This window comes from Sturnus vulgaris, chromosome 6 (genome assembly GCF_052056855.1).
Source record: "Sturnus vulgaris isolate bStuVul1 chromosome 6, bStuVul1.hap1, whole genome shotgun sequence".
NCBI classification, from domain to species: Eukaryota; Metazoa; Chordata; class Aves; order Passeriformes; family Sturnidae; genus Sturnus; species Sturnus vulgaris.
Genome location: NC_142248.1, coordinates 1825893 through 1843738, shown reverse-complemented (window position 1 = coordinate 1843738; position 17846 = coordinate 1825893). Strand labels below are relative to the sequence as shown.

Below are 17846 nucleotides of genomic sequence, written 5' to 3'. Positions count from 1 at the left end.
TCTTTTTTTTTTTAACTTATTTCTAAAGGAAAAAGTCCACAGCCTCCTGAATGTTCCTTTCCTATTAACCCTATCAAATTCCTCAATGGATTGCTAAGTTCCATAAGCAGTAAGGCAGCCTGAGACTTGGAGGGGTAAATCATATCTTCCCACTCTCCCTTGATCTCTGTCTCCTGTTCTCTGAGCTTTCATCCTGCACTCTGCTTCTCTTCTCTCCCAAAGAAACCTAAAAATAAATAAATCCAAGAAAGAGCGGAAAAAGGAAAAGCCATCAGCCCCCAAAATGATGTGCTTAGTCATTCATGGTGAATAAAAATAGGTTCCCAAATGAACAAATTGCTGAGCCAACCAGATGAGCAAGTCATCTCCATAAATGAGGGGTCTCATCTTCCCTCTCCTTGGGCAGGTCCTTGTGTTAATGGGCTTTTGGTAAAGCCCTAAACAGAATTACTTGGAGAAGGATCAGGTCCACGACGACAGCACTGGGGATCAGTGCCCTGCACCCTACTACTTAAGGGGACATGTAATGAACAATTTGATGTTCTTTGCATCAATGGAGACACTTAATGAAGAGTGAAATACCATATTGTCATGTGCATAGAGTTCTGCAGAGATGGTGCAGTAAACAGGAGGGCTGAAATAAACCTAAGGACTTTCTGGGCAAGATAGTGTGGGACTGCATTCAGGCTGCTCCTGGGGCAGGGTGTACTTTGCTCCCTGCTGGAAAAGCATGGGGGGGCAATTCTGGCTCTTGGTTTCTCCTGCCCTTGGCCAGGAACAAGGCTATGATTGCTCCCACTGGGATGTAACGTTCAGCACACAAGGCACGATTGAAGAATTAGGCAGAATCCCCCAGCAGAAACAGGGCCCTCATATTCCTGTCAATAAATATTTGGCAGCAGATGACTTGTTCTCCCCTTGGGCTATTGAGGAACAGTGGGCTGCATGATTGGTTTTCAGGATCCAGCCAGCCCTTTTGGGTTAAATCCATCTCTTTAACACAGGAGAGCAGCTGATTGGGGAATTTAGGCATCCTGGGGAAACAGGGGCTCAGGACATGCCAGTAGGGAAATCAGCTAAGCTGTTTGCTTAGATCTGCTCTCAGAAGACGGGATGGGACTTGGCTGCATCCATCTTGCTTATGTAGATGATGCTTTTTTTCAAAGTAGGATTAGCTCTTATCTTCCACCTGGCACATGGGGTCTTCATTCCACTTCAGTCTCTAGCTCCCAAACAGCAGTGCTAGGACTAAAAATTACACAGCAAGGCAAGAGGGATGGATTTTTCCTACATTGTTGAAAAAACCCTACACTGTGTTTATCACTGGGCTCCAGGACTTCCCCAGACTTCACACCTTAGTTGATTTTAGGCCAAACTTGGAAACTGAAGTTCCGTTTTGGCTGCTACAGGACCACTCCAAATCCTAAGCAGGAACTTGCTCTAATCCTAAGCAGGAACTTATTCTAACTGGTCCAGAGACCAGGGGACAGCCTGAGTTCCCTGTTAATGGACTACCCTTGGCAACACTCAAGTGCAGAGGTGCAGAAGGCTGTAGGCTAGCAGGGATGCTGGGAGTGCCCGCTGCCCCAGTGGTGCTGAATCAGGCAGGTGGCACTGTCATGTCACCTTGCAGAGGCTGAATTATGTTTAATCCTTTGGAAAAGACAAATTCAATAGGGTCCTAGCATGTTTCCTTATCTAAGAGAAAGGGAGGAGCCCTTCTGAAACACACATGAATCCACACAAGTGGGCAACCAGATGTCCAGGGACAATAGGTCAGGGAGACACAGTCTCTGCACACCCACAATGAGTCTGGCATCTCAAACTGCAAAAGGAAAGACCACTCTCAGAGTTAAAGGGGAAAATACTGTATTTTCTTTTCAATTTTCTATGAAGAGACAATTAATTCTGACAGCAAAATCATTTTTTAAAACCAGTCACATGATTAGAGATGGGTTTAAAAATGCAAATAAAACAACAAGGGGAGGACACCCATTCAGGGAAGACTGCAGTGAACTGGTCCTCCAGCCTATCCTACAGTGTGTCACTCAGGGCATCGCTCTGGGCCACGCTTTCCCCAGGCAGCTGCCTCCTGCCTGCTGGCAGGTATCAGCCCACCTGGAGTTTCTGTGCCGGGACCAGCACAGCCATGGCCCAAGCACTCTGCCTGGGGCTGTGCTGCACATCCCACTGAAATCTGATGCTGAAGATGTTCAAAAGCCACTGCCAGGTCAATGCCAAGCTTCCCCCTCACATCAGGCCTGTTCAGCAGGTACCCAAGGGGCCAAATCTGTCTCCCCGTGCTGAAGAAATCTTGCGGCTGGGAAACGATGTAGCAGAACTTGAAGGAGCCCTGGGCACTTAACTGGTATGAAACTGAAGATCTCTGGAGAGGTGCTGAATATTTGCTAATTTTGGAGCAGCTACTGAAGATTTTTTTTCTTTTTGGTAACATGCTACTGTTCTCTCGCCAGTCTAAAAGAGTTGTCCTTTGGTGTCCAGATGTGGAGTTCCAGGTGAAGATTACGAGGAGGCAGAAGCAAGCTTTGTGGAGCAGCATTTGTCACATCTGGGGTTGTAGAGGATAATATATGTGTCCCATGTGTGCCTACACCTGTCCCCACTGTCAATGCCAGATCCCTCCAAGGTGAATGGTTATAATGCCAAACTTACTTCACTGGGCAAAACCGTCTATTCACTCACTGCCCGAAGACCTTCCTCAAAAAATTTCTTGGCCCCACTACTACTGCTGGCAGGATTATCAGTGAATTTTGGGTAGCCAGGATCTTGCCATCTGCTTAGCCTGGTCTGGGGTCATGGCCGCCACTAATCTTATCCTTTTGCCACTCCCCTAACTTCAGGACCTGATCCAGCACACTGGGAAAATGAAGTCTTTTACTCCCAGCACAGGGGCTGGGATTCTTGGCAGGCTCTCTCCTGCTCTCCAGTACTGATTAAAACTCATTTTATCATCCTCCCAGCTCCACCAGTGTTTGCCTACCAGTGCCAGCCCAGCAAATGGCTCCACATGTGCAGATCCTGGCTCACTGGGAGGATCTGCGTGCACAGCTAAATCAGCTAAATTCGAAGCAGGATTGTGCCTCACTCTCTCTGCAACACAGCTGGACATGAACAGAGCTCACCAGTGTTAGAACAGTGGAAAGCAGGTACACAGGGTGTTAAAGGTGTTGGATTTTGGGAGAGGGCAGCAGGGAAAGTGAATCCAAGTCCAGCAACTGCCATGGTATCCTCATGCCCAGGAGGTTTGCTGGCTCTGCCAACTGTCTCTTGAGTTTTGGGCAGTTCAGAATGCTGTGAATCATGTTTCCAAAAGCTCTTATGAGTCTGACAAACATGGATTTTACCAGTATGGTTTCAGCTTGCAGATCACTTAGTTGCTTCAGGAAACATTATTCTCAACTCACTGGCTGTGGTTGAAGCCGGGAAGATTTGCTGTTTGGGGAACCTGGGAGAAGGTCACTAAACTCGAGAGAGAACTTGTGCCACATGACAGAAGGCTGGACCTTCATGGCCCTGAATTCAAGCAACCTCTATTATAACCTATCTTGACCCCTTAATATTCATACTGACTGAAAAGTCCCCATGGACTGGCTAGAGCCCCCCCCAAACCCCTGTCCCACTATGTCAGGCATGTGGATATCATGCCTCCCAGCTCTCCCACTAGTGCCAACACTAAACAAGACACCATCACAGCCCTCAGGCTCTGAAACTCATCCCCTGGGCACACTACTGTGCTTCCCCAGCACATGCTCTCCTAGGACCAAGCCAGCACAAACTCCTTGCGAAATGACCTACTGGTCACTGCCTCAACCTGCCAAGGAGGGGTCATAATGACACATTCTCTCAGGCCATCCACTCCCCCACTTCATGAGTGAAAAAGCAATAAGAACTAATGTGCAAGACAGCCTTCCCTTGTCCTTCTCCCCCAGCACAGAAAACCAAACACAAGAGCAGTAGCACAGCCTCTCTGCATGAACAGATGTGCCAGGGGCTGGTTTCAGCCAGGTGCCCTCCCCCACCTGCAGGAAGGACACCAGCACTGGGAGATGTGAGAGGGCCTTGTTCAGCTCTGAGAATCATTCTCAAAAAGAACTACTGGAAGACCTAGCAGTAAAGCAAGGGACTACTCCAGCTGGAGTTGTCAGCTAGAGACCTCCCAGCACCACTTACTCAACAGAGTGGAGAAAGTAGCTAGCAGGGCACTATGACTATTTTCCATGTAATTTTAAATCTAGTTCCATTTCTTTCTCTTTTTTTTTTTTTTTTTCTCTCCTTTCCACTCACTGGGTTTCTAATACTGGTAACCTTTCTCTACAGCTCCCATGTGTGTGTGTTTAAGTGTGTGTGTGACAGAGGCAGTGGGGGTCAGGTGTTTAGGCACTTGTTGCAAAGCCAACACGGTTGTTATCACGGTCAAAGGCGGAGTAGTAGGGTCCAATAAAGACATCTCCCAGGATCCAGAGTGGGCCTCCAGGGGGTGGGATGTCCAGGCCTGAAAAGCCACTCATGCATATAGTCTCTCCTGATGAAGAAATCTAGAAAGAAGAGTGAGAGCTTCAAATTAAGCAGGTCATTCCCTTCCCTCAACCTTGCAAGCTTGGCAAGAACACCTGCAAGGCTGCCTTTGCTTCAGCCTCTCCCAGACTGAGATCCACAGATTGCAAAAGTGAGTCCCAACCCACTGCTTCTACGACTCCAAACCCAGCTCCCTCTCCCTTAAGCACTAAAGCACCAAGCAAAGCTGCACATGACCATAAACCTCCCAGCCCACACAACTCGGAATTAGAGCCATTGGTGAACGTCTGCACAAGATGGTCCTTGCAAGCTGATTCTGATGGCTTAAATGACAGTCTGGTGGCCTCTGCTATAATAAGGCTGGCCTCATTGCACCAGAATGCAGCAGAAAAGCACTGAATGTTTGTAGAAAGTGCGGCAACAGCTTGCCTCCCCTTCCTTAACCATCCTGCTATCCTTCACAAGCATTATGGAGGGGGTCTTATTCCTGTGAGACTTTGATGAGGTTACCTGGATCCATCTGCAGTGCCACCACCCTGACAGCCCAACCTTTCAGACTTTTTCCTGAGCACCAGCTCCAGCACTGCTTTGGCTGCTCTTGTGTTTTGGTGCAGTGGAAGCAAAAGCCAGGCCTTGGGGAAGAAGCATAAGGATGGAAAAATCTCCCGGACGTACCTTGAGGACATACTGCTGTCCTGTGAGGACGAAGGCCTTGTCTCCTATTGTCATTGTGACGTTAGGCAGCGTTGGCACTTTTTCACAGGGGATAATGTACTGAAATTGCAACAATAAAGGCTTTAGATTGGACCTCCCACACGCTCAGTCTTCCTTGAGCACAGTCACATCTTTGTTGCAGTTTTCCCTAAAACCAGCTCATCTCAAGGTGCAGAAGCTCTAGCTGGGGTAAGGAGACTGTTCCCTGCATAGGGCTCCAAGCTGAGGGGCAAGAGGGCTTTATGGATAGGCATGAAGCCAAAGGATGTTGGATTCAGCTTTTGGCTCTGCTGAGTCCCAGGGCAGCGCAGCCACAGTTGGGGGTTTTTACCAGAGGAGAAGCAGCTGTGGCTCAGTACACAGACAAAGCCAGTTTAATTTACAAGTCTTGGGGATGATGGCAAGTCTTAGCCAACTGCTGCTACAGCTTGGGGTCTCTGACATTGCAGAAACGCATGACAAATGCTCATGGCTCTGATTTGGGAAGGCTTTCAGAGCAGGCAATTTTTTTTCACGGTCTTTATAATCCATATTCTTCCACAATTTTAGGGAGGAGAGAGAGTCCTGTGAGATTAGCTTTGATGGTTGAAAACTTTCACGCAAAGGGTTGCCATTTGCATGAAATACACTTTTACTAAAGTGTCTCTGGACTCATATTAATGTGAATCTTTCGTCTCAGCTGCAACTCAGATCCCTTCTCTTCCACCTCCCAGAGATGGGTGGCAGAGGTGACTCAAAGCTTCCCAAAGTTCGTGGGACCAGGGCTTTCTACCATGAGCATGAATAGGTAGTGAATACTAGCAGTCAAAAGACGAAGGGGTCCCTGCCGTGCCAGTGGCTTTTCCAGGAGCACAGGCTGGGAACAAAGATCAGAGGGAGCAGAAGACTAGGGTCACAACAAGCATCTGGGTACAAAGTAGTATGTAAGCATAGATGTTGTGCTGGCCATAGACCCCCATATTTCCAGCCCAGCCTCACCTCGCCTTTTATGAGTGGTTTTGCACCAATGGCCTCCTGTATCTTCTTCACTTCTTTGGTGGGGCCAGTGATGAGTGAGGTTCCCGTGTCTACAATGGCCTCACAGCCCCCCTCACACACGGTCAGCCCGTTGGCAACATCCACCCTGGGGAGAGATACCTAGGCATTAGAAAACCCTTAAAGGGCTCCCAGTGAAGGCTGCAGGAAGCAGGTACACAGTCAGGCAAGGGAGGGCTGAGACAGACACTCAGGAAGAAGAGATGCTCAGAAACACTGATGCAGCACCAACTCACCCTGGCTCCCTGTTGTCTGCTCGTGACCGAGCAGGTGCCTTGAAGTGTAACTGCATTTCTGCAGAGAGCCTGGATGCTGCCTGCCTACTCTGCCTGCTACCTGCACTCCAGAGCTAGCGCTGCAGCTAATGGACATGGGAGAGAGCTAAGGACAATGAATTATGAACTTCTATGGCCTGTGCTACTGCAGAAAAACAAAGGGTTAAAGGAGTGGTGTTACAGCCATGGGCAAAGGAAGGGTTCCTGTACAGAAAAAAGGCAAGCCAGGAGCAGCTTGGCTTCCTCACTCGCATCGCATTTCACAGCAGTGCAGAAAGACAAAGCCTTCTAGCCAAGGGTCTGCCATACTTTGCCAATGCTGCAGCTCTGGGGGAAAATGAGAACTAAAACACCACGCTGGGGAGGGATGCAATTCCCAGGAAAAGGACACACTCTGATCACAGGCCACTTTTAAGTTCCCATCACGTGGGAGAGCTCAGAATAGACCGTGGGGCTGGCGGCCGTCAGCTCAGCCTGCTCTCCTCCCCTCTGCCTCCAACAATGCACGCTGATTGCTGCACCGTGCCCTTCAGTCAAGGGCTGGCTTCCTGAGGCCTCATCCTGCTCCTCCGGAGCTGTGTGCAGGACAGACATGCAGCTCAGGCCTTGCTGAGAGCTGAGCAAAACTGAGGTTCAATCTGTGGGGCTCGCCCTGTCTGCAAGGAGGACACACTGGCATTTTTCTCTGCTTCGCAAGGATGCAGCAGGAATCCTTTCAAGGGTCAAGGGTCTAGTCACAAACAAGAGGAAATGATTTTGCAGAACATCTCCTCATGGCTTCTGCCTCTCGTCTGCTTCCAGCAACAAACAACCCAACCCTAGGGTGGGATTTAATCTGCTTTTTTTGGTGTGGATATGCTGCAGGGATGATTCTTTTTAGAGGAGGGTCTCAGGCATATGCTGTGTGCACATGTGACCCCACGCACGTAGTCAGGTGGATCGGGAACTTACGAATCCATGTGGATCTGCCAGTAGGCCTTGCGTGTGACGTTGAACCAGCTGAACTCGCCCTTGTAATACTTGGGGTCAGTCCCTCCCAGGACCATCTCACCGCCAGGGACACCAGAGGGATCTCTGAAAAACAATACCCAAAGCTGTGAACATCAAGGGCGAGGCAAGAACAATCTGCTTCAAGTGCCCCATCAAAATACCTGCTGGGGTGCTTGGAGATGAAGCATAGCACTAACAGTATTGGAGCCAGATAACTTATGTTGTGCTATGTTATGTCAATATAAGGACAGATACTGTGATATAGGCTGGAATGGGGAAATAGGAATATTTGGGCTCAGCCAGAGCATCCTGCAGCTTTCCGCCTGGTAGTTTCTCACAGAAACCTGAAGAAACTCGCAGTAGGGAAGAGGGATGGCAAAGAGAAACTGAGCACTGACACAGGGACTTCCCAAATCAGCTTGTAAAAAGTGCCTGTGCAGGGCAGGACACAGCTGATGCAGGGCTAGGTTATCTGCACTCAACTCTGCCAACCAGCAGCCTTGGAGTGAATCCTCAAGGTTACCATCAGATAAGAGCTCACTGCCGAGCAGATGGGAAGAAATATGGTGATGGGGGAGGGCTGCTGCTTGAACGGCTAGCAGGTGCCCTCTCTGCTCTTGGTGTGCTACTTTTTGGGCTGAAGTAGTTTAGAGTTGCTGCTGCGGTGCCAGAAAAGTGATGGGGTGTCCTGCGGGGAGCAGCAGTGGGTGGGAAGGTGCTGGCAGCTGCAGAGGAGGATTTCCCAGGGTGGAGAGAGAGAGCACTAGCCCTCTCATTAGTGATGACTGATGAGTGGCACCCTTGCCTGGGAGGCAACATGGTGGTGGCCACATGGCTTATGGATTTTGGCAGCAGACTGGGGCTGTTTACCTCTCTAAAGGTGACTGCATTAGCAGCAAGCTCATGATCACAGCCCTGTTTATTTTTATTTCTCTTTCCTCTGAAACACCCTCTGTCTACTCATCAGTTAAGAAATCTGGTCACAGATCCACCCAGCTTTTTATCAGTAAAAGAACTGCATTTCTACTTCCCTTCTCCTTACTTCAGAGTTGCACACATAAGAGATTTTGGCCTGACTGCTCCTGCAAGAACTTGCTGTGACTTCTCCAACTGAAAAGTGTTGTCCAGAGTGTAAAACAGCAGATGACAAGAGGTGCTACTGGGAAAAAAAAAGCCCTCTGGGTTTGCCCTCACAACCAGAGGTGTGCCACCAAATCCAACACTACCTGTTTAGGTAGAAAGAGAACATATTTTTCTCGACCAGCTTCTGTTTCATGACGTTATCGAAGAAAGGCTCGGCGCCCTCCACAGAGATCTTTGGGAATGCCAGGCCCAGGATGCCATCAAACTTGGCAGCGATGAATGTCATGCCTGGCTGCTTCGTGGCCTCCCCAAAGATTTGATGCTGGATTTTCAAGTCACCAAGCTGTGGGGAGATGGGGACGGAAGGGAAAAGAAGATTGTAAAGAAAATTGTCTCAGGGGACCTGGGTGGTAATGGAACCTCACTGAATACAGGCTGTAGCACGTCCCCCAATGTGCTGCCACACTCCTGCCTGCTTTCACCATTGCATTTGCAGGCAGCTGCAGAAACCAGATACCCTGGTGCCACTCCTGTCAGGGGAAGAGACTGGCAACTCCGGCTCAGTGGAACCTCCTAAGTCCCTGCAAAGCCCAGCATACTTCTAAGGGGAGGAGAATCCCTTTAGCCTTTTGCAGTATCCCAGCACTAGCCTTGCTGTTCTGCAGCCCCTCCTCTCTCACAGAGGACCCATATCCATTTGTCCCTACTACATCTTCTCCTGTAACACTTACTACATCATTTCCTCCCAGTCTGAAAAGCTCTTGTGCTACGCCTTTAATCCTCTTCCCCTCTCTAGACATCTTCTAAGTTCATCTGTGTATCCTACCTCCATGAGTGCTGCACCTATCCTCGGTTGGGAGCACAGATCCCTCTCACCTCTGCCCACAACCCCTGTGATCCTCCCTATGTAAGAAACATCCCCGGGATATTGCTGAATCTCTTGGAAGAGCCACCAGCCCGCAGAGACCTTCCGTTAAAGGGGAGAAGACCCAGCCAAGAAAGTGAGGTTGAGCCTGAAGCACAAAAATAGCAAGCAGAGTACTGAGAATTCAAAGGTCACCTCCCTTGCCAGCCATGAGAAGGACTGGCATTCCCCAACGGAAAGCTGAAACGCCTTCCAAGGGCAGATCCCCAGAAAGAAGATGATCAGAGAAAGGAGGATAGCTCTGCTGATGGGGAGCAGGATGCATCTGCTGGCTTCTGGCTTTAGCAGTTCAGGAGGCTTGTGAGCTTCTGGCTGACCACAGGCAATTTTAGCATCCACGCTAGGACAATTTCAGCCTCTCAGCCTGCAGCTAGCAGCCCTGTAGTGAGCCAGGCTAGACTGACAAGCTGGCCTCTCCTACCTGATGGCAGATAACGATCCCTGTAAATTACTAATATCCCCCCAGGGTTAGCCAGTGCGAGGCTGGGACAGCAGCGCTGCCTTTAATGGTATTGGAGGATTGCACTAGGAAAGGGCGATCGAGCCTTGCGAAAGCTGAAAGCCACAGGGCAGGATGTGGGGGGAAAGCGCGTGGCAACGCATCCGCCAGCCCGCCAGCGCCTGCCCAGCTGTACGCCCCAGGTTTACAAAAGACACCCCTCGGCACCGCTGCTCCTCAGCAGCTCACAAACTTCAATGAAGCTTCTACTTAAAAAAAAAAAGCAAAATGCAACGCACTGATAACACTGAGCGTCAGGTTTGTTTGACTACTGCTCTGCTTGCACATCCCAAGGGGGAGGCAGATTTCTGCCCAGTCATGGATTCTCAGCAGACCCTGCCTGCACTTGGTCCTCAGCAGGGCTGAAACCCAAGACCATCTATAGCAGAGTGCTCCTGCCAGGTGACAGATCCTTTGTCTCTGTCTCTTGGCTGGCTCTCACCCCGAGAGCAACCGAAAATCATGACCAATAGATAGATGGCTGTGTGGTGGCCACTCTCCAGCACTTTGCAGATGGGCGTTGGCACTCCACAGCTCGCCTGGACTCCTGGTTAGTGGCCTCAGCCAGCAGTTAAGCACTGGAAAGCAAAGGTAGACCAAGAGGTGAGGGCCTCTGTGGCACAGCTTAGCACCAGGGCTTGGGGTGCAGAGGCACAAGGGAGAAGCAAGGAAAGTAATCTCCTGTGCAGTGTATCTGCACTGCAGTCATGGGAGAGACTTTGTGCCCTGTGGCCAGCTAGGTTTCCTTTGCTGTCCTTGAAGGACTTCCCAAGGTTGGGCTGTGATAAAGAGATGAGATGAGATGCCTGAGCAGCAGAGGGCTGGCTGAACCTGCTGCTCTTTGGAGAGTAAGCAGCACTGTGGAGTATGGTGCTACAGGGCATCACTCCTCCACAGAACAAGAGAGGATGTTTGACATGAGCTCATCACCCTTTAAAAAAAAAATTAGGGCTGAGGGACTCTAGACTACCTGCCAACAAACATCTTTTGGTCAGACGTCAGAGCTACGAGAGGTTGCTGTAGCTGCTTCCACCCACAAGAATGGCTGGAGCCAAGAGGGTCATCCTGAAGGTTATTTCAATGTCTTTCTTCCAAGCCTACCTGATTGGGAGCTTGCCTACAACATGTTGTGCATCAGAAGATGCATCCTGGTGTTCAAGCTGAAGGTCCCTGACCCTCAGAGTCACCCCCGCTCCTGCCTACTACAAGTGGGACACTGCTCAGCTCCATGCAAGAGGTTCCTCTTGCTTCTGTGCAGACAGAAACCAAAAGCTACAAGCTGTGCTGTCTGACAAGAGCCATTCCCGAACAAACTGAGGCACAAAATCCTTCCTCTGAGCTGCCAGGAAGTGGAAGGCTAATTAGCAAACAGGCATAAGGGTGACAATTACACATCAGAAAAAAGGAGAAAAAATGGCCATTCTCTTTCTGACTCATTTTAGCCCTTGCATTAAGCCCACACTTTCTAAGGACAATGAAGTTTGCTGTTTGCCTTGCTGCATCTTCGGATGCAGCCTAAAGGCAATAGCTGATGCTTCCAGGCTAGCCTAAAATCTTCATGCTGTAAGGATGGGTTAAAGACTGCGTATCTTGGAAAAGTCACACTTTTAGCTTCTCCTGGATACTTTTTGATTCTGATCAAATTGGAAAGCCAATACTTTTCAGCTGAACCTAAACAGAAACTTCCAGATCCTCAGATTTATGTGCTTATTCAAAACTTTTGCTTAGTTTCTCCCCCCCTGCAAAGCAAACATATGCTCTTATCCCTGCCAGGAGAGCGAGTAATCTGAGAGCACATGCACCCCTGACGTTTGGCAGCTGGCAAACTCTCTCGAGCATCTGTACCTGGGAGGAAGTCATGAAAGGCACTTGTCCTTCACAGGACAGAAAGCTCAGCCTTTGCTTGGTGAAAAACAAACTGTGAAGCAACCACCAGCCAGTTAACTCAAGCTGCACCCTGAACACTGCTTGGGAACCACCCCTCAGAGTGTTACCCAGCCTTTACAAGCATAAGCACCAGTTCTTGATGTGAGAACAGGATAGGGCAGTAAAGAGACCTTTTCTGGTTTGTGGCAGCTGCCCATGTGGATATCCACTAATGTGTGGATATGGGCCAAGAACAAGCTGGGCACCATCAGCAATAGTGCAGTGGTGTTGGCATGTGCTTGGGCTGGTAAGCTTTTGGGGTCACCAGGAAATATGTTGGAGGGATGGCCAGAGACCATGTTTGCAGGGGCACCATGTGAGCAATCCCTACTCCCACCCTGCTGACCTGCACATGAATACCTTCTCCCTTCACAGCCTGCCATGGTTATTGTTACCTCAACAGTCATCATTACCATGCCATTTCAAAGCACTTGGAAACACAGCACTGAAGGATGTTCTATACCAGCAGGACACTCAAGAAAGGAGACCCATTGAAATCTAACAGCACAGAGCATTCTACTGACAGCAGTCTGGGGCAGCATGGGGCAGGGGCAGCTGTAACTCACCGTGACTACATCTTGGCTGAGGAATCCAGAAAGGCTCCCTGTCCCATAGTGGATGGCAAACTTGGTGCCGTTCTTCACATAGGTGCTGGATTTAGCAGAGTCGTACTTGTGGTGCACCACTGCAGTTGGGAGGGAGACACACAGCATTAGTGCTCCTTTATACCTACAGTTCCCCAATACCTAACCCCACACCATCCAGCTTATCTGGACACTCAATGATGTGAAGGTGGGCCTGAACCTAGGGTTTGCCAAGCCCACACTGCTTAACAAAGCATTTCCAGTGTCTGGGGAATTAGGTGGGCAGATCCAATTCAGGCTGTTAAATCCGATTTGGCTACTGGGTATTAAAAGCCTAGAGGTTATGTGGCTGGTGTGGTGTGTTAGTCAACAGAGCAAAACGTATCCCTCCACATGCTGTGGAGAACCAGGGTGGCTTTAAATATAGTCTGCTCTGGGCATGAATGTTTTCATCTCACGGACTTATCACTTGTTTCTTTAAATAGGAGTAGCTGGAAACTTTTCATACACTGTTTTTAGTACAGAAAGAATTAAAAATATTCCTTTATTTGCAGAGGAGAAAGGCTTTCCCCTAGTCTAATCTGCTTTTCCCCTTGGCTGGGTTGGGAGCTGTAGGGTATCTCTGGTTTTACGGGCAGGCAGATTCCTCCTCCCCAGACTCCTCCCAAGTCACGAGCTGGCCAGCACAGTCCCGTGGCTGGCTGCTGAGTGGTGCACACAGCAGCTGAGGATGAACCAGCTGAGCCCTACACAAAGTAACAGCGTTACACAAGGAGTTTCCCAGCTAGGCTGTCTGGGTCCCAGTTTGGATTCCAGTCTGGCAGGAGCTTAAGCTCCTTGTATATTCATAAAACGAGCCCCTTGGTCCTAGCACCTACTGAGGCACTGCCTTGGGAAACCATCTCTCTGCTACAAATCAGGAACCCCCTAGGCATAACAGGTCTGGTCCTCTCCACCCTGTCAGCGTCCTAAATCTGTTTCACATATGCAAAAAGAACGTCTGTCTACAAGACACACAAATTTCCACCCAACTCCCAATGAGCACTGTGGAATGCCTTTCATGGTTGCATTTGTTGACTCCACACGTTTCTCCACTTTGCTTAGAGCAGCACAACCAGTGGCTTTTAAATGGCATTTTGCCATAGCCAGGTTTGACATCTTCAGCTGTGGAAGTTGATTGCATAGGAACGCCACAGAATTAAAAGAACACTTGTAGTCCCTAAGACATTCCCATTTCATTGTGCCTACCTGGCTCTGGTTAATTATAACTCCATAAACATGCACACACATGCTCCGTGCAGCAATAAACCAGAAACTAGGACAGTTTGTATCAGATCTGGCAAGAGGTTGACTTAAAAAAAGTCAGCCTTGCGCAATGGGCTAACAACAGCATTGGTCGGTAATCTGGGGAGAAACATCACAACCAATGATGCTGCTCCCCTGCTATAGGGCTGAAGCTGTTGGAGCAGATTTGGCCCTGGATGGGGGTTACTTGGAAAAGAAAAAAAACCAGTAAAGGACTAATGAAGGATGGATGCAGAAGCTGGGACTGTATTTCCAGCTCTGACTCTAAAAATCCCAACAGCCCCTTTCACCCTGCTGCCTCAATTTCTCCTTCTGCAATGCAAGACTCTGCATTTTGCAGGGAAGGAGAAACTTTAGCAGTTTCTGGCACCCATGATACTTACTGCAGGCAATGTCCAACATGGAACAGTGCACGGATGGCACCCAGAGGTTGGAGGAGCCAGTGTCAAAGATCACGGTGAAATTCTGGGGAGGTGTTCCAATACCAATCACACCGTAATACTGGGCCTGCAAAGCAAAAGAAGGAAGCCATGAGCAGAGGCAGCTGGCTAACAGCAGGGATTAAAGATAAAAAAATCTCTTAGGGTTGAATAGAGGATCTTATCTGGACACTGACCTCCTCATTTTTGGCACTGATGGATTCCCAGCCTTTGTCCTCTGGAAGGGAGGTTCCCCTTCAGTGTTCACAACTCATTACAGTGGGTGTGAAAAGGATAAATCGAGGACAAGTGGGATGGGTGTGTGCGGGGGAGGACATTTGGGGCAGGGAGACAGGGGAAAAGAGAAGGGGTGAGGTCTGCAGGCTAGCATGCAGTTCACTACAAGGATGAGAAAAAACGATGGAAGGAAGCCAAGCCAAACACCTGTTACTGAAAAGCTGAAACTGGCTGAGAAGCTGCTTTGCTCGGAGACTTTCAGAGAAACTGTGGGTTGCAGTGAGCAGCAGCACTGCCCACTGCACGTGGAGGTACAGCTGCGGGGGTTTTGGTGCTTGCTGGTGACCTCCGGGAATGGGGAGGAATAAACAAAGGCTCAGTCTCGAGAACTGGAAGACTGAAGAAGTGGTGGGAGCAAAGAGCATGAGCAGCACCACCAGAGACGGATTTAGGCCTCCAGGGTGAAAGACTGGGAGAAGTCCCTATAGCACAGCTTTCTGATGGATATCACTTTGCTCTGAGACTAATTTCTGCTGGGACTGGAAGAAACCTGAACGGCTAAGTTGTTGGCAATGTATCCCTCTCTCTACAGAGGAAAGGATGAATGGAGAATGCTAGGCAGGCGCAACATGGACTCATTATTCCCCATGCTCCCAAACAGGCAGGGAGCTGTGTCCTGCCTGGTGAGCAGCTGTTTCAGGGCTCTGGAGAGAAGGCTGCTAGCAAGGGAAGTCAGCCAGTAGTCTTTCCAAACCCCCCGTGAAGTTAACCGGGGTGGGGAGGGAAGAAAACAGGATTATCAAAGCTGTTCACCTCCTGTGCGCTTAGTTTGCAAGGCTTGCTTACTAAGTAATTAACAGTCCATTGCAACATTGCAATTAGCCATAATGAGGAGGCAGCATTTGCTTCCAGTGATTCTGTAATTATTGCTGGGGCTTGAGAATTAACCCCGGTACAGGGGCTCCGTTTGTCACATACATAGACCCATGAAGGGTTCCAGGGGCTGGCAGGTAGCATACGAGGCAGGCTAGTGGGGGTTGTCTTAAGAATTCCTTTGGCAGCAAAAGTATTTTCAGCCAGGCTGGGAGGGACCCAGTGATCCCTTGTCTGCCACCACAGGTTGGGTTGGTGTCCCTGAGACAAGGGAAAACTGAGTGGCAGTCTGAGCTGTGGCTGCAAGAGAGAACACCGTGACACAACCGTTTGCTCTGGCTTTCAACACTGCCAACTGAAACACCGGTGGCCCTTCCCAGGACAGGAAAGCGCTGGTTGGGTGACAAGAGCCCCTGGGGAAGGACAGCAGGGGGAATATATCCTGAATTAATGCCAAAGCATCTGGGCCTGGCTTTATTCTGCCAGTTAATGCTCATAACCTACACCGCCTGGTAAGGAACTCTGAAACAGTAAACCCCACACGTGTCTGGCAGCAGGGCAAGGGCAAACTTCATGTCCTTTATCTGTCTTCTCTTTCTGCCATCACACAGGTCCCTTTGCTCCCCAAGCTGCTGAGAAGAAAGTGGAGGTACAGGGTGGCTTTTCCCAAGGCAGTGCAGAAGATGAAGGTTAGTGAGAGGAAGGGTCCTGCATCCCTAGTCCCATGGTAGTACTCAATCTGAGTCTTCTTCCAGTATCTTGTGCTCAATCATTTATGCCCCAACACCTTAAGGAGTGGAGCATGATTTTTATGCCCCTGTCTTGCCAGAAGTAGAGTCCAAAGGGCCAGAAGATGCTAGGAAGGATTGTAAATGAGCAGGCCTCCATTTATGATCGTTAATTAGCGACAAAGGGGAAGGGAAATAGGTCACAAACTGAAAAGCTCCTGCTTGGGTGGCAGTAGGTTGTTTGTCGTTGTTATAATTACTAGTACTAGTATTTTTAGTTTAGCAATGATGGGAAGCACTTTTTGGCACCCACTCACTAAGCCATGGGGGTGCATGAATCTGTCCTACAGGATCAACATCTCTCTCTCTCCTTTGCCTTCCTGGCTGGTGGGAGGCTGGCATGTCTCACCACCCCCTGGGATGGGTACCCCTGCAAGTGACAGCCACTTGCCCAACATTGTGCTGGGTGCATCTGCTGCAGTGCAAGGGATGGTTCGCAGGGGGGTTGTTACTCACATCCATGTAGTTCTTCAGAATTTCTGGAGTGGGCTTGCCCTCTTCGGCAAAGCCCAGCTTGTACTTGATGGCCTCCGTGATGGAATTCGTATCTGGGATCTCACTGCCTGCCTCTCTCAGGATCCGCCGCATGGAAGGGAACTTGGTCAAGGGGATCCTGTGTGGGGACGGCAAACACACACCTGTTAAAGGGGGTGTGTAGGGGAGGGATACCTAGGGAAGGGGGGCAGCAGGGCTCCACTCAGAACAGGGGATGCGCCAGTACGAGCTGGGTGAGGTTTGGGCTCCTGCCAGCACGCTAGAATCCCCTCGCCGTGCTGCGTAGAGTGTTTTTTCCAAAGCCGGAGGATAGGGGGAAAGGCCGGGGGGTTGCCAGAGGTCACCAGGTGTACGGGAAGCCGGGGCGAGGCCCCTCCATTTGCAGCATGGGGGGAGTGCTCCGAACCTTGCTTTGATGGAGAGGGAGCCACCCCCTATGGAGGGCTATGAGAGAAGCTCGGAGGCCACCGCTGCAGTAGCACCGGGGGTGCTTCTCCCATGTACCCCCCAACCCGGGCGGCTCAGCAGCCCCCGAGGAACCCCCTCCTCTCACCTGATGAGGGAGGCGCAGGACCCGGCCAGGGCGAGCAGCAGGAGGAGGCCGCGGAGCCCCATGGCGGCGATGGCGCTGCTGGCGGCGGTGGCGAGGGGTCGGAGGCTGAAGGTCCCGACGCTGAAGAGGCCGCGACGCCGCTCCCGCTTCCCGTCGCTGTTTTTGTAGGCAGAGCGGCCGCTCTCCACGGATTTCTCGAGTCAGCTGACGGTCTAAAATTGCAACCGGCGGCGTCACGTGAGGGCGGGCAGGGGCGGGGAGCGGGCGCGGGGCCGGGGGCGCCGCCTCACGGCTCCCCCCCCACCCCGGGGTGACCCCCGGCGCCTCGGGCCGTGACTCAGCCCCCGGGAAAGGGGAATAAACACAGGGAAATCAGTCACGAGATGCCTGCCCGGCCGCGCGTGCTCCTTCTCGACTGCCTTTAACTTCCTTCTGCTGGGCTGATATTTTTTTTTTGTTATTTCCAGGTTTTCTGGTGTTTTTTCTCCCAGGGGAGCGGAGCTGGGGGGGACACGGGACACACGCACAGCCCCCAGGCAGCAGACCCCGAGCTCCTGGCAGGGCTCGGCTGCTCACGGACCTCGGCCACCCACCCGCTGTCACCACGGA

At 50.5% G+C, this 17846-nt stretch overlaps 1 protein-coding gene across 1 annotated transcript; it reads right to left on the bottom strand.

Moving 5' to 3' along the window:
* Nucleotides 1-1852: 1852 nt before the first annotated feature.
* CTSD (cathepsin D) lies at nucleotides 1853-17373 on the bottom strand. The gene is made up of 9 exons (XM_014892674.2): nucleotides 17238-17373; nucleotides 16646-16802; nucleotides 14256-14379; nucleotides 12550-12668; nucleotides 8777-8976; nucleotides 7512-7634; nucleotides 6229-6373; nucleotides 5212-5310; nucleotides 1853-4556 (listed from the first exon to the last, which is right to left on the bottom strand). Exons 1-9 carry the CDS (start codon nucleotides 17297-17299, stop codon nucleotides 4395-4397), a joined length of 1191 nt encoding a protein of 396 aa, XP_014748160.1. The 5' UTR covers nucleotides 17300-17373; the 3' UTR covers nucleotides 1853-4394.
* Nucleotides 17374-17846: the final 473 nt, after the last annotated feature.